The sequence below is a fragment of the Triticum urartu genome, chromosome 2A (genome assembly GCF_056163025.1).
Source record: "Triticum urartu cultivar PI428250 chromosome 2A, HENAU_Tu73, whole genome shotgun sequence".
NCBI lineage: Eukaryota > Viridiplantae > Streptophyta > Magnoliopsida > Poales > Poaceae > Triticum > Triticum urartu.
This window is the reverse complement of record NC_141874.1, coordinates 45,602,119-45,625,321: the sequence shown is the minus strand read 5'-3', so window position 1 is coordinate 45,625,321 and position 23,203 is coordinate 45,602,119. Positions and strand designations below refer to the sequence as shown.

General features: G+C 44.0%; 1 protein-coding gene across 1 annotated transcript; it reads left to right on the top strand.

Moving 5' to 3' along the window:
• The first annotated feature begins 11,439 nt into the window (after nucleotides 1-11,439).
• Nucleotides 11,440-22,154, top strand: LOC147983508 (wall-associated receptor kinase 5-like). Its single transcript, XM_087542996.1, has 4 exons — nucleotides 11,440-12,106; nucleotides 13,614-13,867; nucleotides 17,580-17,753; nucleotides 20,892-22,154. The coding sequence occupies exons 1-4, from the start codon at nucleotides 11,499-11,501 to the stop codon at nucleotides 21,920-21,922; spliced, it is 2,067 nt and encodes a 688-aa protein (XP_087399122.1). The 5' UTR covers nucleotides 11,440-11,498; the 3' UTR covers nucleotides 21,923-22,154.
• The last annotated feature ends 1,049 nt before the right edge of the window (nucleotides 22,155-23,203 follow it).

The window sequence follows — 23,203 nt, the reverse complement described above, 5'->3', positions numbered from 1 at the left end:
GAGGCTGCACAATCTGCAACGGCACCTCGTGCACGGTGGGTTCCTGATCCAGTGGATGCTCTACCCTGGATATGAACGCCCACCACCTCCGCCTGGTCCACTCGCTGGACGAATTGGCCTGCTCCATCGCCCAGAGGAGGATCTCAATCTTCTGAATCGGTTGTGCGGGCTGGGGGAAAAGCTTTGCCCTCTCCTTCTTCGTCAAATTCTTGAGAGTGGCCATTGCCGTCCAGCTCATCTGCCTTGTGTTGTCAAACCAAGAACGGATCTCCCTCAACCTGGCCAACTTGACCTGGTCGCCGTCGGCGATCTGCACGAAGTCGGTGTTCTCGCCGCCGGCCATCAGCTCGATCTGCCGTGGAAGAGGGGGTCACTACAAGAAATATGTCAACTTATGACCTTCTGTCAGTGACCCTCGAAGAATTGGTCATAAATTTATGACCATTTTAGACCAATTGGTCAAAAGCTGTTCAGGGGGCTCCAAACCCTAAACCATTGCGACCATTTTGGTCAGAAAGGTCGTAATTTCCTTACACGAAATGGTCACAAAGCAAACAGTGCTAGTCCGCTGCCTTATTTCTAGTTGTTAATGACCAATATAGATGGTCATAGCCTTGTAGATTGTGGTGGGTTGTGATGACTAGGCGCCATCTCATCAGTTTTGCCTATGTGTCATGTCCATGTGGCAGTTTTTGCCCTAGGTTGTGAAGCAACCTATATTTCTATAATTCCCAAAATTCCCAAAAAAATCTCATAAATTATTTGGGGCATATCTTCATCAAATATGTAAAAATCCTTCCTTGCCTAGTTCAAAACTAATTCAACAATTTCATTTTCCTATTCTGTTCACAACAACACTTTATGAAGGAAGTGCTATTTATATATTCTTGATTACCCTCGGAATTTTTGGGCACTCTTTCCTATCCAAATCATTACTGCATGACAAAATTCAGCTCCATTTGCCTAGCAAATCTTCCTCGGCAAATTTTCAAAGTTTTTGTCCACCTAGAAGCATTGTGAAGGAAGTACATTTTTTATATCTCTAAATGACATGAAATGTATACAGTTCCTTAATATGCCCAAATTATCACCCTCCTCCAAATTGCAGCTCAGTCAAATCATCTATGTGAGCCCAGGTTCAATTTATATTTTATGGCCAAATTGGCACGTTGCAAAGCAAGTGTTATATAGACCCCTCCTATTACCCTCAAACTTTTCGGGCACTCTTCCTTACCCAAATCATTTCCACATGCTAATATTCATCTCAATTTTCCTAGTAAATCTTTCTCGGGAAATTTCCAAAGTTTCTACCTCGAGAGAAGCTTTGTGAAGTAAGTACTAGCTAGGCTTACCCAAATGATGTGAAAATTTACCAGCGCATGACCATACCTAAGTAACTTACCTACACCAATTTTGAGCTCATTTCATTCATCCAATCTCTCTCACTAGTTTTCCCAAGTTTCTTTCCATAGAAGAGCATTGTGAAGGAAGTACTACTTTGGCATGTCCAAATGGTATCAATTTTCTACAATGCTTTCCTATGCCCAAATAACCATCCTCCACAAAATTTCAGCTCACTCCATTCATTATTTTGAGCCCAGCTTCAACATTCATATTTTTGTCCAGCGTGGTACTTTGCAAAGCAAGTACCACCTAGGATCCTCCTTTTGAGCTAAAAATTTGTGAAGACATTCTCCTTAGTAGATGATCATCCTCAGCCAAAACTCACGCCCATTGGCCATGTGCATTTCCCGTACCGCTAATCAAACACTTGGCTGCTAATTCATTTTTGAGCATCGATCGGTCTCCTCGTGAGAATCTTATGTTGTAATTTTCTTCCTAGCACCAACCTGGGGAGTGCCCAACCCACTAGACATGCCTAGATCGCCCAGAACACATGGCAACATTACGGTCACGCGGTGACCACGCGACGGGCATGTGAGTTTACGCGCTCTAGAGTTAGGGCCCTCGGCCACCGCCCAAACCTCGATGTATCGCCACCAAACCATGTATTTATGATTAAATAGGTCCTTATGTAACTAGAAATGATTTTTGGAAAAAATAAATAGCAAACTATGAGGCAGCTGCAGTTCAAATTTGACCCGCTTCCAACTGAATCGGCGGAAATTTGTCTTTTTCACGAGAGGTGGATCAAAAAATTTTACACCCAACCATTTTGTCAATTGTGCATTAAAGATGGCCTAGTATTTTATAAAAATAATTTGGTCCAATTTTGCAACAATTATTTGGTAGTTCCTTCACAAAAAAACTCCTTTCGGGCACTCGAAAAATGGAAAATGGTTTTTTCGTCCAACGAAAATGAAAACTTCCTTAGACAACATTGTTTGCCATTCCAATATGCACTCTTGTGCACAATATGAGATCATTTGAACAAACTATGCCATGAATGTGGCCATAAGATTGATCATTTGGCTTGAAAGCCATTGATCTCCACACATGATAGCTCGTTTCTGAGAACACTTTTTTATAATAATTGCCGTATTGCAAGTTTGTTATTTTTCCTAGGAACTTGGCCACATATGATGACACAATGCGAAGGTTTCCCAATTTTTTTTATTTTTTTTTGAATTTTTTATGCCCGTTTCAAAATGCGGTCAAAACGGCGGGAATGACCGTTCCTAGCTAGTGGTTGAATCTTGGATTTTTTTGGTGTTTCTCTGATTAAATAGATACTTATGTACCTAGAAATGATTTTTGTAAAAAATAAATAGCAAACCATGAGGCAGCTGCAGTTCAAATTTGACCCGCTTCCAACTGAATCGGCGGAAATTTGTCTTTTTCACGAGAGGTGGATCAAATCCTTTTACACCCAACCATTTGATCAATTGTGCATTAAATATGGCCTAGTATTTTAGAAAAATGATTTGGTCCAATTTTGCAATAATTATTTGGGAGGTCCTTCACAAAAAAACCTCCTTTTGGGCACTCGAAAAATGGAAAATGGTTTTTTCGTCCAACGAAAATGAAAACTTCCTTAGACAACATTGTTTACCATTCCAATATGCACTCTTGTGCACAATATGAGATCATTTGAACAAACTATGCCATGAATGTGGCCATAAGATTGATCATTTGGCTTGAAAGCCATTGATCTCCACACATGATAGCTTGTTTCTGAGAACACTTTTTTATAATAATTGCCGTATTACAAGTCTGTTATTTTTCCTAGGAACTTGGCCACATATGATGACACAATGCGAATGTTTCCCAATTTTTTGATTTGTTTTGAATTTTTTTATGCCCGTTTCAAAATGCGGTCAAAACGGTGGGAATGACCGTTCCTAGCTAGTGGTTGAATCTTGGAATTTTGTTGGTGTTTCTTTAATTAAAAAGATACTTATGTACCTAGAAATGATTTTTGGAAAAAATAAAGAGCAAACTATGAGGCTGCGGCAGTTCAAATTTGACCCGCTTCTAGCTGAATCGGCGGAAATTTGTCTTTTTCACGAGAGGTGGATCAAAACTTTTTGCACCCAACCATTTGGTTAATTGTGCATTAAATATGGCATAGTGTTTTAGAAAAATGATTTGGTCCAATTTTGCAACAATTATTTGGGAGGTCCTTCACAAAAAACCTCCTTTTGGGCACTCGAAAAATGAAAAATGGTTTTTTCGTACAAAGAAAATAAAAACTTTCTTAGGCAACATTGTTTGCCATTCCAATATGCACCCTTGTGCACAATATGAGATCATTTGAACAAACTATGCCATGAATGTGGCCATAAGATTGATCATTTGGCTTGAAAGCCATTGATCTCCATACACGATAGCTCGTTTCTGAGAACACTTTTTTAAAATAATTGCCGTATTACAAGTTTGTTAATTTTTCCTGGGAACTTGGCCACATATAATGACACAATGCGAAGGTTTCCCAATTTTTTGATTTTTTTTAAAAAAATTATGCCCGTTTCAAAATGCAGTCAAAACGGCGGGAATGACTGTTCCTAGCTAGTGGTTGAATCTTGGAATTTTTTTGGTGTTTCTCTGATTAAATAGATACTTATGTACCTAGAAATGATTTTCGGAAAAAATAAAGAGCAAACTACAAGGCAGCTACAGTTCAAATTTGACCCACTTCCGGCTGAATCGGCGGAAATTTGTCTTTTTCACGAGAGGTGGATCAAATCTTTTTACAACCAACCATTTGGTCAATCGTGAATTAAATATGTACTAGTATTTTATAAAATTGATTTGGTACAATTTTGCAACAAATATATGGTAGGTCCTTCACAAAAAATCTCATTTTGGGCACTCAAAAAATGGAAATTGTTTTTTCACGAGAGGTGGATCAAATGCTTTTGTCATGCAACTATTTGGTCAATTTTATATAAAATGTGGTCTACTATTTTAGAAAAAAATGGAGTGGTGCTATTTTGGAACAAACATTTGGTAGGTTCTTCACAAAAAAAATCATTTATGCACTCGGAAAATAGAAAAAGATTTTTTTGTGCAATAAAAATTAAAGCTCTATTTGGCAACATTGTTTGCCATTTCAAGATGCACACTAATGCAAATACGAGATTATTTTGACAAACTATGCCATTGTTATGTTTTAAAAAAATCAGAGATTTGAGTCCAATTTTTTGAGATTCAAAAGCGAGACAACCGGCCAATGAGACGCGAGGAACCACCTTCACGCGGATCATCAAATTGGACGCAATATGAGCCGTCTATCGTGCATCCATCCAACGGTGGAGCCTGTCCCGAGTAACAAAAACCCTAACCCACCCACCCACCCTCCTCGATCCCCGCCGCCGCCACCCACCCACCCACTCCCAACCCACCCTCTCGGCCTCTCCCCCTTCCCTCGATCCCCTAGATTCGATCGAGGCATGCCCCGCCACCACCCCCACCCACCCGCCGCCGATCCACCCTCGCGCTCGGTAGCGCCGCCCTCCTCCTTCTCTCTAGAGTCCATGGCCGGCACCGCAGCCTCGTCTCCATGGCTGCTCTGCAGCGCCTCCGACGACCGCGGTCGGAGCGCGACGGCGGCTCCGTTCCGAGCACTTGACGCCACGCTCCGCCGCGGCTCCTTCACCGTCCGACGCTCCTCCGGGCTCTGCATCTCGCCGACTTCCCCCTTCGTCACGGCCTCTCGTCCACGCTAGAGACAGCCACATCCTCGATGGTTGCTGCTGGACTCTACCCCTCCAAGTTGCCCGGACGCCTCCCCAACTCTCCCTCGTCCCCGACAAGGCCGCGATGGCGGACCAGCATGGGTAGGTGCCCCTCGTCCCCGCTTGTTTCTCCCCTCCGATCTGATCGATCCGCACGGGTAGGATGTAGCTGACCCCATCTCTCACCTCGCCTTGTGGATGCAGATCCGTCGAGGGATACACCATCGCCGGCCGCCGGTCCTTCGTGCCTTCCTGTTACTGAGTTTCCTCCGTGCGCTGTGCAGATGGCGGTGCCTTTGCTGAAGAAGGCGATCGTGAAGAAGGGGGTGAAGCACTTCAAGAGGGTGCACAGCGACCGCTACATCGGCCTCAAGGTGAGACCCCTAGCTTGCTCGCTCTCGCTCTCGCCGTCGCTCGCCGGGCTTCTGTTCCAGAAACACGCCATTTTCTAGATGGATTACCCTTGCTTTGTTCATGTGGGGTTCTGGCAGCTGTCCCGACCTCCTCTGCTAGCTCTCGATGCGCGGATCTGGTTTACATGTCGCGTTAGTTTAGCAGTGCGTCTATGTAATCATCGCTACAAAGTTGGGCCTGGGTGCTGGTGTTTAGTGAGCACAGTAAGGGTTGGTTTAGTTTTTGTATGAACCTGTATATATTTTGTGTACACACCACTGATTCGTATGGTGCACTGTGAGGCTGGAAATTTCCTTTTAGCTATGGTGTGTTTGTTCTTGAGAGCTAGTTGTGGAAAATCCCCCTTGCTGTATGGAATCCATTGAAAAAAATTCGAAATGGTTCGATATCCCACCACACACTAGTTGGGCCTAGTGATATTGATGAACTATAGTGTTTCATTGTTGATTCGTATGGTGCACTGTGATGCTTGAAATTTTGTTTTTAAAGCTGTGGTGTGTTTGTTCATGAGAGTTCACTATGTATGTTGCGTGCAGCCTTGTGAATCAAGTTATGCATGCCTGCTGCATTTAGCATGACATAAAATAAAATTCCATGAAAGCTTATTACTACATCAGTGCTTGCTCCCAGTGTTTCCGTCTTGCAATTTATCCTGGTGTGCACTACACTCATGCGATATTTCTGGATAACAAAGTCAGATACCCTGGAATATTTGTATGATCGGATCTTGTTGGTTTCATCCATCTAATGATAATCTATGTATTTGGACAACCCATTTAGCTATAATTAGTTGCTGCACCACATGTCATCCTGCAGTTGGTGCTAATTCTAGTTACTTTGTTACAAAGGTTTATTCTTCTAGTCCTTCTTTATGTTTGTTTGCTTAACTAGTACTCGCCAAACTCGCCATAAAAGATTCAGTATGTCGATCATCTTACCACCACATATGCTTTTCTGTTTGTTATGAAAGTTTCGTCATTCTGATAATACACTGGATGCTTGGAGAATGGATGTGCCCTGTTTTTTTCCTTTCTGTAGTTGCTGAAGTTGCAATGTATAGTGCTAACTAATTCTCCTGTTCTGCTACCTGATGAGTGCTTTCTTTGTAATATTTCACCTTCGTATGCATATTTGTTTTGTATTTTTTATAAATGATGATAGTTTGTGCAAGATGTTCACATGTTATTTTATTTTTTGAATAAATTCTCTTATGCCCTTGACTTAGATTGACCCAAAAAAGCAACATCCTTGATGCGTACTGACCTTCACCTTGTTCTTTCTCTCGCAGACTCGAAGGAGACTATACGCAAGGCACCTCCTCTTCGGTTGTGAGAGTGTCCAGGGGTCGTGGGTGCGGCTAATGCCTATGTCTGTGGCCGCACTTGACACTGCCCTCTCTTTAAGGGCACATATCATCTTTTATAACTCTGCTATCTTTTCCCAAGTCTTTATTATCCTGCCTAGCCTTGTACTGATATGTATTATTTGATGCTAATTACCCAAGTTAATGCATGATGTTAAGGATAACCTGAGAACACTTGCCCAAGTTTATAAGATATGCATGTGACAGTTCAAACCTGCTTTGCTGCTCTTTCAATGCTTTTGCTGCTGTACTGTGCTTCTCTAGTTGTCTAAATGCTTCTGCTGCTAGCCTGCTAGACTGCTACTAGCTTGAATAGGTGTGCACTTGTGCTGGTGGTGGTGCTGCTTGTGTTGTTGCTGCTAATTAAATGCTTATACTCGCACTGCTATTGATTAAATTCTTATGTTGTTGTTGCATGCTTATGCTACTGATTCAATGCTTTAGAAATTGATTGAATTGAACCTGTTGTAATCCTTCATGTTATACTCGTATTTAATTTTTGGGTTTCTATTTGATTTTTTAGTCTGTTATATACTGTTCATCTTCAATTTCTTCTGTAACCTGCTTGGAGCTTAGAATACAGAGCCCAACTAGTCTCATATACAACTAAGACCAATGATTCATGCTCAATTCTGTATATGTATGTATGACCAGTAAAGTTGGAAGGCCCAAATCTTAACGTTAATATGCTCAATTTTGTACCATATTCATGCTCATGCATCACCAGTTACTGCTTTTTTTGCTTGATCTATTTTGGCTCATAACCTAAGTATACCAAAACTGATTAAACGATTTCTCCAACTTGCCAAAATTGTCATAATTGTCTCCTGCCTTGTGATGTTAGTCTCTGTGCACTTACTAGTATTGTTAGTTGAATGGATGGTCGTGGTAGTAGAATAGGAATTTTTTTAGGTTAGTGTTATAGTGATGTTCATTTCATTACCTAAACTTTGTACCAATGTACCATGCATGTATGTATAGATTACTATTGTAGAACAACATCAGGTTAATCTGTTGCATTCAAGTTGTTGGAAGTTTTGTTATGCCATGCTTAGTGTTTACTAAATTGGGGCATTTGGGCATGTATGTATAAATTTTAGCCTCTTGAAAGAATATTATTTACTTCCAGTGTATTTCACTAATAGCTTATCTGGATCAGGATCTAATGTCGTCGAGGCTGCTGCTGCTGTGATAGAAGATCAGAAGAAGCTTGGAGATGCGTGCCATAGTTTTAGTTGATGTTGCCACCAAGTTTTGGTGCTTGTGTATCTGTTTTTGATTGTATGTGCACTTGTTGGACGTGCAAACGTGTATGTGCTCTTGTGAGTATTTGACTGGATGATTTCTGGATTTAATCAGTTAATTGAGAGATTTATTATTTTGTTGTTCAAATGTGTAAATTGAAATCTGTGAATGAAAAAGACCAAATGTTCTACTTGACAAAATAATATTTGGGCTCTAAAAAGGCTATGGCCCAAACTATAGTGGATCAGAACATTGTGTATTTTAGAAAAACCAAAAAAATAGGCTTAATGAAATGGTTTGTAAAAAGGCCACGGCCCAGAAAATAAAAATGCTAAATTGTTAGGCTAGGCCCATGTAGCTAGCGAAAATTAACAGAAAAAATAAATATTAAAAAGGCCGAATTGTTGGGCTAGGCCCATGTAGAAAACCGAATTGGACCGGGCTGAATCTTGTGCCACGTCAGATTGCCACGCTGGATGCCTACGTGGCCTGGGAAGGTTGCTAGTGACCAAAACGCCACAGTAGACGTATTTTGGTCATAAACGTCTACGACCATTCCAGAAGAAAGGTCGCTATAGTCAGTTTACGACGGCCAGCTTTTAACGTTATGTTTTTGATCACAAAAAGGTCACAAATGGAAATTTGTGACCATTCAATGACCAATAGTGGTGGTCACAAGTTGACATATTTCTTGTAGTGGGTGGGGGTGGGTGGGTGGGTGGGGGGGGGGTTGCGTGAGTGGAGCGAAGTTGCAGCGGCAAGAAGGAGGAGATGACTGCGGTGGACATGGAGGAGAGGGAGGAGATGGCCGCCGATGAGTAATTGTGGAACGTGTAGCACCATGGCGGCGGTTATTCATTCGACGAGAGGGGCGGCGCGTGCAAATTTTCCTAGGACTAAACTGCCCCTAGATTAAAACGCGTCCCCACCTTGTCACGGGTACCGGCCCCACTCATTTTAGTACTTTCGCGTACTTTCATCGGAGTACTACCCAGTACTTCGTATTTGTCTGCCGTTAGATCGACATCAACGAACAGTTCTAAAAAAGCCCAACCACTCTAAAACTTGTAATGTTTTAGATGGACTGCATTTTTCTTGGTGTGCTGTTAATTGAACCAAACAAGCTTAGATACAGTCATTTACCCGAGATACTCAGGCCTTCCAATTTGACTGACCTCACAGCCATCAATAAAGCAAAGATGTATGTTGACGATTTAGAATAAATTCTTCTTCCATCGCATGGCCTCTCTATCAAGTTGTTCATTTTTATTTCCCGGGTTGTACTTATTTTCTTGTCACTACAAAGCATAATGTAATGCATGCCGTCAATTTCTTTGTTTAGTACTATTGAATTAGAATAATAATCTGCATCTGCAGGACAGTCATAAAACTATCTTTTGGTTCATTGCCATTTTTATCTCATTGCTACTTCTGATCTTAAGTGGTCCTTGAAACTTGTAATGTGCTGAATCTTATGTCTATGAATGGATGTTCATATACTTTTAGTGAACATATGCATGGCTGTTTCACATAAAGAAACTTAAGTGCTCCTTGAAACTTGTAATCTGCTGGAGGTTATGTTAAAACTTCTTCATCTGCTAACGTATGGAAGCGCGGGTGCGTGCCCGGCGGCTCTGACACTTCGAGCTCGCCGGGCGGCGCGGGTTGGGCAGTAGCCCGGTGTGGCGGCTGCCCCGGCCGTGGATGGCTCCATGGCAGCTTAGCAGGTCGACTGCGGCGGCGGCTGGCATTGTCCCGGCGTCGGCTCATTCGTAGGTGACTTGTGACGGTCTTCGCTTTCTTTTCTCGTCATTCGGGCACTACTTCCGTCGAAGGGCTGTCCTTCTCCCAGTTGTGGTCCATCGCTTGTCTTGCGTCCGGTGCGGCAGGACCGTCCTCGTCTCGCGCACGATGTAGCAGGACCGAGCTCGTCTCGCACATGGTGCAGCAGGATCGACCTCGTCTCGCACACAATGCCGCAGGACCAAGCTCGTGTCACGCCCGGTGCTGCAAGACGGGCCGATGGAGGCCAGATTTGGTCGGCCTATTGGGTTTCTGCACTGGGGCGGCGGCCCTGGTGGTGGTAGCACAATGCTCATGCGCAGAGCCCGTGGCTTGGTGCTGCCTGGTGGTCATGGCCATGTGGGCGACGTGGTAGCCAGAGGGTGTGGTGTTCGGTGATGATGAGTGTTGTCCAGGGTGAAAACCTGTTCTTTTTTCGGACGGACTTGCGGCGGCGAACTGGACCATGACGAGCCCACACAGGACTCAGCCATCGCCGCATGACCCTTAAGATAAAGTCATACAATCGTTCGTTACCACGTACGCCACACATGACATGACGGAATAGTTCCTACAAATAACCCATGCGCTTTAGAATTCATAAAAAGCTTACCAATGCCATGAGCAACTGCATCTCTAGAGATCTTCACCATCGAGAAAAGCTGAGTACCCCTAGCTAGAGCCGCTCTCTTCAGGTCCACCACGGCCGACCTGTCTAGCAAATCATGACTGCGACGTGACACTGGTTGAAGATGCCGACGCACATATTTGTCTAAAACAAAAAGATGCCGACGGACGGCGCACACTCACGTCCCGCCAAGATATGTACGTGGCTGGCTGATCAAATTGAACACGAGAGTAAGTACGTCCATTGCTCCAAGTTGGGTAGAAGGTACCAACTAAATGAATTGATAAATAAACAATCTGACGTCCAGCTGAGCTGTGTCTATAAAAAGATACACGTGAAGATCAACAACTCGCCAAGATATATCTATCCCCTGATTGTTGACATTTTTGTTCTGAAGACGACTTAAGCTATTGTTCTAATCTTTGGCATAGGGGTGGACAGTGCCAACTACTGTCTGGTGAGAGAGAGAGAGAGAGAGAGCGAGAGAGAGAGAGAGCGACCCGTCTAATTTTAAGAGTAGAGTTGGAGATTTCTCAATCGGTGAGAGAGCAACACGAGAGGAGCTTCATGTATTAAACAAGAAATTATGGGTGGAGGATAAGGTGAAGTGGCACGCCAACTAAACGACGACTTACATTGTTATTAGTAGAATTGATAATTAATACTCCCTCCGTTTCCAAATACTTGTCTTTCTAGACAATTCAAATGGTTACAACATACGGATGTATGTAGTCATATTTTAGAGTGTAGATTCACTCATTTTACTTCGTATATAGTCATTTGTTGAAATCTCTAAAAAGACAAATATTTGAGAACGGAGGGAGTAGCAAGTACGCATCTGTATGTTCAGCTCTCCTATACAGTACTGCAACGGAAGAACGGAGCTAGAGAGGAGCCAGGCATTTAGCGGTACCCAAAGCAATTTCCGATGACACAAGCCTCGTTCCTCCTAGCTATGTCCTGCATATCGCTCCTCTCTGCGGGCGTGTCCGGCGCACCGCCGTCGCCACGGCGACGGCGCGACGACTGCCCTGACAGGTGTGGAAACATACCAATCCCCTACCCATTCGGCATCGGCCCCGATTGTTCGCTGATGCCCGGCTTCAGAGTCCGCTGCAATGCGTCGGGGCTCTTCACCGACGGCATCAGGATCGGCAGCATAACGCTGGAGACGGCGCAGATGGTCGTGCTCAGGCAATTAACCTACAGCTGCAACATGACGGGGGCCATACCGCGGAACATGTCCTTGCGGTTGAAGAATACCGCGTTCCTGGTCTCGCCGGAGGACAACGTCTTCACAGCCGTCGGCTGTGGTACGGCGGCGATGCTCCTTGGCAACACCGGGGGCGCGCGGTATCTCACGGGCTGTATGTCAGCCTGCGTCTTGAACAGGACTGGAGAAGACGGTGCGCCGTGCAGGGGCCTTGGCTGCTGCGAGGCGTCACTAGCGACCGGCCTCAACGGAATTTCTGTCCGCTGGTTCGAGAGCATTCGGAAGAACACATGCCAATATGCCTTCGTAGCCGAAAAAGGATGGTAAGTGCTCCTGTAAGCCATGCCAATATGCTTTTTTTTTCGGTTTCATTATATACAGTGCGTGCAGTTAAAACACAAAACCTTTATGCTAAATCACACCAAAAGAAAAACAGAGAAAATAGCGGCGGAACCTTAGTTGTCTGTTTTTTTAGTTGTTACTTCCTCCGTTCACTATTATAACATGTTCTTACTTTTTTCTGCATTGAGTATATGTAGACACGTTTTATTGTGTTTGTTCACTCATTGCAATTCCTACGTAGTTCATATTAAAATATGTAAAATATCTTATAGTAGTCAATAAAGGGGGTAGTTGTTTGTTTTCTTATGAGTCCCATACGTGGCTGAGTTGTGCACGTCGAGTAAATTAAACAAGGCCACACCAATTAAGTCTTGGCTTGAAAAAACCATGACTTGGTTAGTCTAAAAAAATGCTTTTCAGATGTACCATAGTTTTTTTTAATGAGATGCGGCATAGTTGATACCACTATAACGCGTCGCTGCGAGGCCCTTCATAGTATTTGTAAGTATGTCAGCGAAATAAAGCCCCCGAACTTGTCGCCATATTGCTATATCTATAAGGGATTGCAGAACCTAACATCTGCTAGGCACTTATCAAAGCAGTAATTATAGTGAAGAATGTTGAATGCGTTTGAGAAAACCTAGGTGCAACAAGTTTTAACATTCTGATAACTTGTCATTCATAACTTGGTCTAGATTAGTTGTGTTCACTTGGATGAACCCGATGATCAAAACGAATCATCGGCCAAACGGAATGATTGTAAATATTGTGATTTTTTTAGTAACTAATGCTTAAACTATAGACCTTCAAGGTGTTTCAATATGTGTGTGAATCAAGTAAGAGTTTTATGCAGTACATACTTGAGTTGTCACGTGAGTCCTATATATAACAAAATAGTTGATCCCCAGAAATCTAATCTTCTCAGCATGCAACTATGCTAACTCATCATTCATGAGAAAAGACACACACCTTAAGATTTATCTCAACATGCAACTATGATAATGACAAAATACGATGAATTGTACTAGTTTAGTCCTAGTTCTAATATTTTGAATAAAAATACTAGTGTTTCAGACAACCAAATCGCACTGAAATAATTTCACCCAATTCCTGCAGCTACGTGTGAGGTATTATTTCTAGTATTATAAGATTGTGTTCTAGCTTTATGTAACTAGACGAGACCTCAACGTTGTTACAGGAATTGGTTGATACATATTAGTAATATTGGAACATGTATATTTAGATTAATAATATGATACCTTTAAATATAGATGTGAATTATTGCATTTAACTATTGTTGTAAAATATGTATGAGTATAAGTAGCATAATAGTTTTTACATCCATGGTTGCATGCTGAGGCGAGCTTTTCCCATGCATAGTTACATGTAGAGGTGGCATGTTTCCATGTTTAGACAAATATGTTAATAGAGATGACATATTTAGTTATATAAGATTTTGACCCATACTAACAATGATTTTTCAAGCAGGTACAATTTTAGCCGAGCACATCTCAACAAAAATACTTTTGCCAAGAAATATGGAAATGGAGAAGTCATCCCCCTTGTTCTTGATTGGGCTATTGGTAGGAAAGGGAAAAATACATGTACATCGCAACTGCCCTATGGAGTTTGCATTAGCAATAACAGCCATTGTGTTAATCCAAGTAATGGCGCAGCAGGCTATTTCTGCAGATGCAACAAGGGATACACGGGAAATCCCTACCAAAAAGACGGTTGCACAGGTTTATCTTCACTTGACATTATATATTCCGCTTGATTACTCAGAAAAAATCATTGTCGTTGGAATCCACATTTTTTTATTCAAAATAAACTGAAATATTTGTCTCGCAACAAGGAAATATATAGTTTTCATAGTAATTCTAATGAGTTTGGAAATGATTTTGTCAGTGGGAGATATTTTGTACAACCAAGAACAATTATTTCTCCAATTTACCCATAAAATCTGCAAATATTTTATAAAATTGTATTATTCAATTGACCACACAGTTAAATTTAAGATGCAAATTCATAAATCTAACTTGAGAGTCGAAAAAATTATATTCACCAAATAATACCATCACAAATTTTATGGATTCTATAGATCATAGAAGGATTAGATTTGTACTTAAATCAAACTTATTGAAGATTATCATAAATTCTATAATATGTTGGAAGTAAAATTATAAATTACCCCCTCCGATCCAAATAAATGCGCAGTATTGAGCTAGAGCCTTGACCTAATTGTCGAACTCTGTCAGGAAATGTGCCCTAAGAAGAGCATATCGATTAGCCTTAGGCTTGGAGTACTCCCACTACTCCCAAATCTTAAAATATCGTGTTACAAGTCATGAAATAATCCCCTTGTTAAATATAGACACTACATATATCTATCGAAACAAAATATTTCAAATCACATATTTACAAACTAAAGTGATATATCAAGTTAGAAATCTTAACTACTAATAAAATGGACTATGAATTTGGCTCACTAACATTATTGGGATCAAATTTGTCATTTTGGTTTCTCGAACTGTAGATTTAATTATTATTTTTGAAACAGAGGCAAAATATTTACCTTGTCGATTAATTAAGAAGAAGAGAGTTGCTCTGTTAATTCATGGAAAACCGGGCAAAAACCAATACAGACACCCATATATGGACTACTCACAAAGTAAGAAACACAACACCGCTCAAACAGACCTTTAAACATGCAACGACCGCAACCTTGAACACTTGCACAACACAATGGAACTCCTGACGAGCACACCGACAATGGCAAAAACTGACCACCCTCCATCATGAAATAAAGGGCGCCTTTCAGATGGCGCCACACTTCTTGTTTTTGTCGTTCTTCTTTTTCTTCCTACTTGGCTTCCTCGGAGGGCCACTTGTCTTACCAGATGCAGGCTGATTAGCCACCCATTTGTCAAGGAAATCGTAGAACTCATTGAATTTTTTGGTGTCGTTGTCGTCAACCAAGAGGCTTCTAGGAGCAAGCATGAACACACATGCCACATACACATACTCAACCAAAGTAATCACTACCACGACCTCATCGACCATATGAACTGCCTACACGATGGACGAGCACACCGGCAACGGCAAAAACTGACCACGGCCTCTAGTTTCTCACATGACCTTGGCGAAACATGCCCATCACACGAGGCCGCCGATGAGTCCACCTCAAAATGCTACACATAGAGAGGCGAGACATAGATCTCATAGCTCGGGCATGACCTGCAGTACTGGAGCCTCGAGCATGATGATGGACTCGCCCGACAGTGAGGACGAACCGTCCCCAACTTGAGGGGAGAAACATCCATGTGGCTCTTGCATCCCTTCCTCCATGGAGCCAACATTGTCCACACCATAAGGGTGTGACATCGGAGTGGCCTGCGACATAGCCGGTCGCTCCAAAAAGCTCCTAATCCGCGCCAGCCAACCCTGTAGCTGTGTTGTCTAAACAGCCAGATCGGGCGGGTTTGCCGAGTCGACAGTAATAAAGACGACACAGACGCCCAAGACCCATAGCGAAGCGCGGAGGAAACACGGATTTCATTGGACCCTCACATGGAGCTAGAGAAGGATGATGCATGGTACCGAGGACTGGCGGCATGGCAAGGCATGCCAACGAGCTTAGAGGATGTCATGGATTGTGGCATCCGCGCGAACGGTGATCATGCTCCAAGCAACGGGTGCGACGAAGTGGATCTCCACACTAAGTCGCATGATGCCCAGAAGTGAAGCATTTGGAGCATCTACCATGCAGCCAATCAGGGATGGGACAGGGAGCCATTGGCGAGGCTAGCGACGTCGCGCGATGCGGGGACCATGCTGGGAAACATCTCCTGCCATCCCCCTCGCCTTCGCCACACACCTCACACTCGGCCAGGCCCTGCACACGGCTGAGCGGCGGCCGAGGCCGAAGCCTTGGTAGCAAGCGGTGTCATAGGGGCTAGCCCCTCCTCATCGTCGTCGCCGTCGTAGGATATGAGAGAGGCTCATGACTCGGGCTTTGGTCGCTTAGAGCCGAGATCAGGTGGAGATGTCAAGAGCTCCGAAATGTCACCCATGCCCGTGGGAAGGACGAGCAGCGACAGAGTGAGGAGCATATACGGTCGGTGGGATGACGGGGAAGCAGCGAGCATCCTGGAAGCTTTGGGCGGTGACTTGAGGAATGGGGTCTGGTGGGTTTGAAGTGAACGCTATTGGCGCGACCTGGCTGGTGGCGGTGGGCGCGGTGACGGGAGAGCTCATTCCCTCCAGGCCCTCCACGACATGGATTTGCACAACCGGGGCCTGCATGGGAAGCCGCATGGGCGCAACCAGATTCCTCGAAGATACCACCGGCACATTCCCCAAGATCCTGACCCGCCATCAACTTGGACGAAGCAGCCCAGCACCGACTGCGGCGACAGGGACAAGAGCTCCCGATCCAGATGGGATCGAGGAGCGGACGGGGCTGGCTGCACGGCGACGCGCTGCGCACAGCCAGTAGGCATCTCAACGGGAGGTGGTGACAACGTGCTGGCCAGGGCGCGGGGCGGCGTTGAGGTGGCCGGCGGATGGGACGGACGGCGCGAGGTTGCCAGGACACAACTTCCATGGCTGATTCCTAGCAGGAGGGGAGGGGAGAGTAGACGATGTGGAGGCCGGATCTGGGAGCTTCCAGACACGGGGGTGGCCGGAGCAAGGAGATCCGGTCGGCGACGGCCGCACGCTCATGCTGTAACGACCGCGGTCGTGAGAGCCATACTTCCCCATGTCATAGATTGAAATTTTGATATGATATACTCCATTTGTAAAGAAATATAAGAGCGCCTAGATCACTTAATATTTGACATATAAGAAGCACTTAAAATTGCATTGTTTTTTGGCTAAGTTCTAGTCATCTAGTGACATGCGGATACGCCAAAATGTATTAGTGAACAAGAGCACGCGAAGCCTTGGAGTACTCTATACATTCTTTATTAGATAGTTTAGATTGCTCACCACATGTGTTACCTGGTTACTCCATATGTTCTTGTACACTACAATGAATGGGCATGTGTCCTTTTTTTTAACATAGTACAATCATAGTCGCTCTCATCCATGAGTGACTTTGATTGTACTGACGTATCCATGATAGTTTACTTGAAAATGTGTTCACGTAAGTTGTCATGTTGTGGTAGAAAATGAGTTGCCCATAGATCTCTGTTATATTTGTTCTTCTTATCATGTATGTTATTCTCCTCGCTTCATCTGGGGATTTGAAAGTAAAAAAAAAGGATTTCCGACCTGCTGAAATAACCAATTTTAAGCGAATTATTGTTGCTTTGGTTTGAATCCAAAATATTAGTACATGATAAAATTTTGATATAATTTATTTTGTAGCCCACTGAAGTTATTGTGTTTCACCAAATTTTAGTGATTGCTCACAATTTGCATATCTAACGCTTCTGGCACATTTTTCAGATATTAATGAGTGTAATTTGAAAATGTCCGAAGACCTATATCCGTGTCACGGTGGGACATGCCTCAATGTTGAGGGTGGCTACGAGTGCAAATGCAATTTTGGACGAAGAGGCAACGGTAAAAGTAACAAGGGTTGTGAACATGTATTGTCCCCGGCTGCAGCGGCAATGATAGGTATGATGCAAGTTGCATAAAAATACTACTTAATTTCCTTCAGAAATTAATAAATACCGCATACTTTGCTTACAAACATAGTATAGACGCAGACGTTCACAAACATGTATATACACTCACCCCATGAATGCACGCACATACACGGATACACCCTACCGCTTTGATCACTTTTGAGAGACCGAGTCAGCGGGTCTTGAGATTGACGGAGTCATCACAGACGCCTCGCTATCAATGGAACGTCGTCTCCCACTGAAAAAATATTCTACCTTCATGAGACACTAAAACGTCAAACTTAGGGTTTGCTCCTTGGTAGGCTGGAGGTACCACTGCCCTCCTAACCATCCAACCGCTAGATTTGTGACAAGAGTAGAATCTAGGTAAAATAATGCTATAATACATGCAATTTCCCACTACGTATATGCACATAACTGGTCTAGAAATGACAAAACAAAATGCACGACCGAGAAATGCATGACCGAGATCGATCATGTTTGACCAAATTTAACACCTAATAAACTATTGTCTTCTTACATGATTGTTTCCCATGGACGCTTGAGTAAACTAATTAAACAAAGATATTTCTCTTTGGCAAATTTTATGGCTATCTAGATAAACTGTAAGTTGACATATGGGTGACCGCTTAGCAATACGATGTGTAGTACCTGAGTGTCCGGAAATTCGTAGGGGCACGCCGCACGGCTGTGGATTCTCTGCCTTGCTGTGGCAAAGGCAGAGAGGAACAGTGCCTCTACCTTTACCCGACTTTTAATCGTTGGATTGAGAACGGACCGCCCAGATATGGCGCAACAGAACCACTGAAACAGTGATATGGACTGCCAGCTTTTGATCCAATGGCTCTTCCGGCTAAGGTAGAGGCGGCCTTGCTGAAGGGAAGTCAGAGGATCCGCGCCCACGCCGCATGCACCTGCCAAGCCGTGCCTGGCTGCCCGATTGTCCCGCAATTCGCAAAGTAGTTGGACCCCATGAGGGCACATAAGTTTTAAATTTTAATGTCTGAAACTTACTATTTTGCATCTGAAATTTAGAATTGTCTAGATCATTTGTATCAAGTTGCATAGATGAAACTTCAAAAAAATATCGGTCACAGGTACTAAATTTTTTGTTTTGTCGGTCACTCGTACTAAGTTTCAAATGTTGAAACTTAATATATTATTTCAAAACTCGTTAAAATGGATCTTATTAGAAAGCCCTCGTCCTGAGAAACATGAATATGAAAACATAACTTAATTTGAATTTTTTATTCACAAGATATGAATGTTTGAAAATTGAAAGCCAAAAGAGAAAGGACACATAAGGGACTCGTGCCCCTGCACCTGAGTGCCCTAAATCCTCTCCCATACCGTGTCTATGATTTTCCTTTCTTTACTTTTGTAAGTCTAGTCAGACCGAGATCATGTAAAAATTGGTTATGTGCGTCTTGGGATGCAGAGAGACAGGAAAAGTCACTCTTCCGTCATCTAAAAAATAAGAATAGATTAAACTTTAAATTTAGAAGAAGAAAATGGCATTACATTGGGGCAACTCCAACACAGTTCACTTATTCGCCCGTAAATGTTCGGACTGGCTGGTGTGGACATTTTTAGCCGGCCAGCATGGTCATAAAATAGTGTCCGAACAAGTCCGGCCATCCAAAATCTCATAAACCGGCACTAAATTGGGGGAGGTCTGTGGGAGTCCATACCTCCGCCACGCCAGACTCCGATACCACGGATACACAGTAATCCTCTTTGTATCTGCGCCAGAACCCGGCACGCATTCAGAGAGGGCGTGAGAGGTCGTTCACCTACACGCATTCATGTCGGTTGACCGGTTGTCCGCCTAACCAGTAATCACACCAGCACAGAGCCCGATAAGCCTACTCCATATGCTCGCACTCAATAGTCTCTGCTCCCCTGACTTGGCTATTTAAAGCAAGCTGACTATGCTCCAAAACCCTACCCATCTGTGACCCTTCTCCCACCGTCGAGTCGCCGTAGTTCACATTCTCATGCTTCGCCTGTCATTGCAATGACTGTGTCCGTTGTTCATGGTGTAAGCAATAGTCATCGGGGTGCCTCGCCAAAATCGCGACGGAGATCTACGTCGCGACACCCGATGCAAGCCCCGCATTAAGGCGGGTCAACCTTTGAGCTCTTCGGAGCTGATCTCGGAGGAGGAGGAGGAGGAGGAGAAGGTGGAGGGGGAGGCGGAGGAGGCGATGCCGAAGATAGAGTAGGAGGCGCCCGCATAGGTGGTCGTGGTCGTCGATGTCGCAGTTCATATTGATGCAGGCGGAGCAGCAGTACAAACTCCTGGAAAAGCATCGACTAGTGGAGGGTCAGCTGGAGGTGGAGTGCATCCAACGTTGTCATGGTTGCGGCGGACCTAGGCATCGTTGACGTGAATCCGACGGTCCACGGAGAGCACTTGCACGAATCGATGCAAGGCTAGCAGCTCCACATCAAGGTGGAGCGCGTTTGACTCTTCTAGGGGTTTGAGGGCGAAGCATGACGACGTGACGGACCAACACAACGACGCGCCAGACCAGCACGACGACGATGTCAATGAGGCATACGTCGCCAGCTCCGCCTCGTTCGCGTGGTCCTCCAATGATGATGAGACCAGACCACCCGACGTAGGGTTCCTCGATGTCACCTCCGGCGGGGGGGGGGGGGGGGGAGTAGGGGTTTTTAGTTGTTTTAGGGTTCTTTTGCTATCTAAAAATTAATTCAGAAATCAATAAAATCTGGTGTCCATTTATATTTTATGACTCCGATTGAATGTCCTCCGCTCGGCCGGCTATTCGCACGCATGTCCATGTTAAGCTTTATGCACTAGCCAACGCAACCAGAAGGTATGGCTCAATAGGCCTATACATGGACATAAGGGGGGGGGGGGGAGGGGGCAGCAGCAATTTTTTAATAAAAATTGTGAAAGTCAGGACTTGAACTGAAGATCTTAGGCTATCATGTTAAGTTTCATGCACTAGTCAACGCAACAAAAAATCTGAACTGATGGAAATGGCTATGTAATTTACATATACACTTCGACATTCCAGACGTGTCACGGACATTGGATGATGTTTAATAGGTGATCTGCGTTGGAGTTTCCCTTACATGGTACATATTTTGACCACAGGAACTACAATTGTCATCTCCGTATCAGCAGTTCTACTAGTATTCATACATATGGAGCATGAAAAAAGAAGGCTAAGAGATCGTTTCAACAAGAACGGTGGACGATTACTGAACAACATCAAGATCGAGGTTTTCAGAAAGGAGGACCTAGACAAAATAACCAAGAGCTATAGTACCATCATAGGAAGAGGAGCATTTGGTGAGGTGTACAAGGGAACTACTAGTGAATACGTGCCAGTTGCAGTCAAACGCTCTATTGCAATAAACGAGGACCGCCAAAAGGACTTCGCCAATGAGATTCAAATTCAGTCACAAATAAGTCACAAGTATATCGTTCGGTTGTTGGGGTGTTGTTTGGAGACAGAAGTTCCTATGTTGGTGTACGAGTTTGTTCCAATGGGGAGTTTACACGATGTGCTCCATGGCAAGAATGGCAATGTAAGAAGAAACCCCATCTCCCTGCGAGCACGCCTCAGCATTGCCGTTTGCTCTGCAGATGCCCTTGCATATATGCACTCGCAAGCGAACCAGAAGATCTTACATGGCGATGTGAAATCCGGGAATATTCTCCTGGACAACGAGTTTGTGCCCAAGGTGTCAGACTTTGGGACGTCGAGGCTCATGTCCATCGAAAAGGACCACACCAACTTGGTGATCGGAGACAGCAGCTACATCGACCCCGTGTACATGAAGACTGGGCTCCTCACAGAGAAGAGTGACGTGTACAGCTTCGGGATTGTACTGCTAGAGCTCATCACCCGTAAGAAGCCGAGGTATGGTGAGAATAACAGCCTTCCGTTAAACTATGTAAGGGCTTCCATGGAGGGGGCTACAGGCCAGATGTATGATACGGAGATTTTATCTAGCGGGCAGGACGCGAAGTGCCTCGATGAGATTGGACTGATCGCGGTGCAGTGTCTCGAAGTTGATGTAGATGACAGACCGACGATGACCGAAGTTGCGGAGAAGATTAAAAGGTGTAAGAGTCGGTGGCTGCAAAGCCATTGGCATGGGAAGACCAAAGCATTGTGATATGTGCCTTGAGTTGAACTCTGTTTGTGACAAGTGAAATTATTTTGTTTTGCCGGTGTTCTCTGGTGCGGTTTTACTTAGCATACCTTGTGACTTGGAGGTGTGTGATTGTGCTTACTAAGGTTGGTCATAGTGAGGAGTAACTTAGACTACCATCTACACTAGCCACCCAACCAATGGTAATTAGTTCTCACCTTGTATTTCCTATACTAAGGTCATTCACCGGGTTTCACTTCTTTTGTTGTGCGATCCTTCAACCCACTCTTTTGTTGACTGGCTAAAATCAGGCCAAAAATGTGAGGTCAAATTTATATGGACAGTAAGAATGCATGTATGTAGTACCTTCAAGGGCAATCCAATAATAGTAGAAGAGTTCAGAGTGAACCTCTGACGCTCGCAACAGAAGGAGTTGTTTCGACAAACCAGTGGGAGTTATCGATCGATAAAGGGGGGGGGGGGGGGGAAATGGGCGGGTGTTAGCGACCGATCCATGGGGAAAATCGATGGGAGTTAGCGATCGATCTCAGGTGATCGAAGTGAACAAAGGAAATGACGTACGAAGTCCCGCTCTAGGGCCTCATTCGGTTTGGAGGATTTCCGTAGGAACAAGGATTCCGGAGGAAAATTTCCTATATATGCATTCGGTTTATAGAAAATGCGTATAAAAATTTCATAGAAATACTGCTCATTTCTTGTGTTTTTGAAGAAAACTACACATGTGGCCAGGGCCCGCCCAAGCTTGGCATGTAGCTCATGCAACCCCGCCGCAGCGTGACTCACGAGCTCCCAAGCCTCCTGCTGTACCATTGCATCATAACCCGAGTGTCTTGTCCACATTTCTTCGAATCTGAATATATTCTCCGCTGAACAACATGCCTGACGGACACCTCTTCACGGATACGCATGACCAGTGCCATATGATCCGATTCTTCAGTTAAAACGTGTTCAACATTGGATACAAAGAACAAATGCATGAAGTCGCTGGTGCAGGTGGCGCGATCAAGACGGACTTGAATATTTTCTGTCCCAGGTAGACATTTTATTAATAAATATATAGAGGAACAAATCTCTCAGCCTGTAATGTAAGAATGAAAAACAGATGAAATGTTCTTCTTTTTAACGATTTTCATAAACTGTTTTTCATCTAACTTTTAAAATTCTATTTTTGATGTATACATTTCAAAAGTATAACAAAACATATTTGCTCAACTGGACATGCCGGTGGCTGGCCCATGTAGCCGTTGTGCGTTCTGGTTTGGTAATATAATTTGTGTCACTCTC

Excerpts from the sequence above, each read along its gene's own strand:
- LOC147983508 (XM_087542996.1), top strand. The coding sequence starts at position 11,499 with ATGACACAAGCCTCGTTCCTCCTAGCTATGTCCTGCATATCGCTCCTC. Across the intron at positions 12,107-13,613 it reads TTCGTAGCCGAAAAAGGATG|GTACAATTTTAGCCGAGCAC; the intron begins GTAAGTGCTCCT and ends TTTTTCAAGCAG. Across the intron at positions 17,754-20,891 it reads GGCTGCAGCGGCAATGATAG|GAACTACAATTGTCATCTCC; the intron begins GTATGATGCAAG and ends TTTTGACCACAG.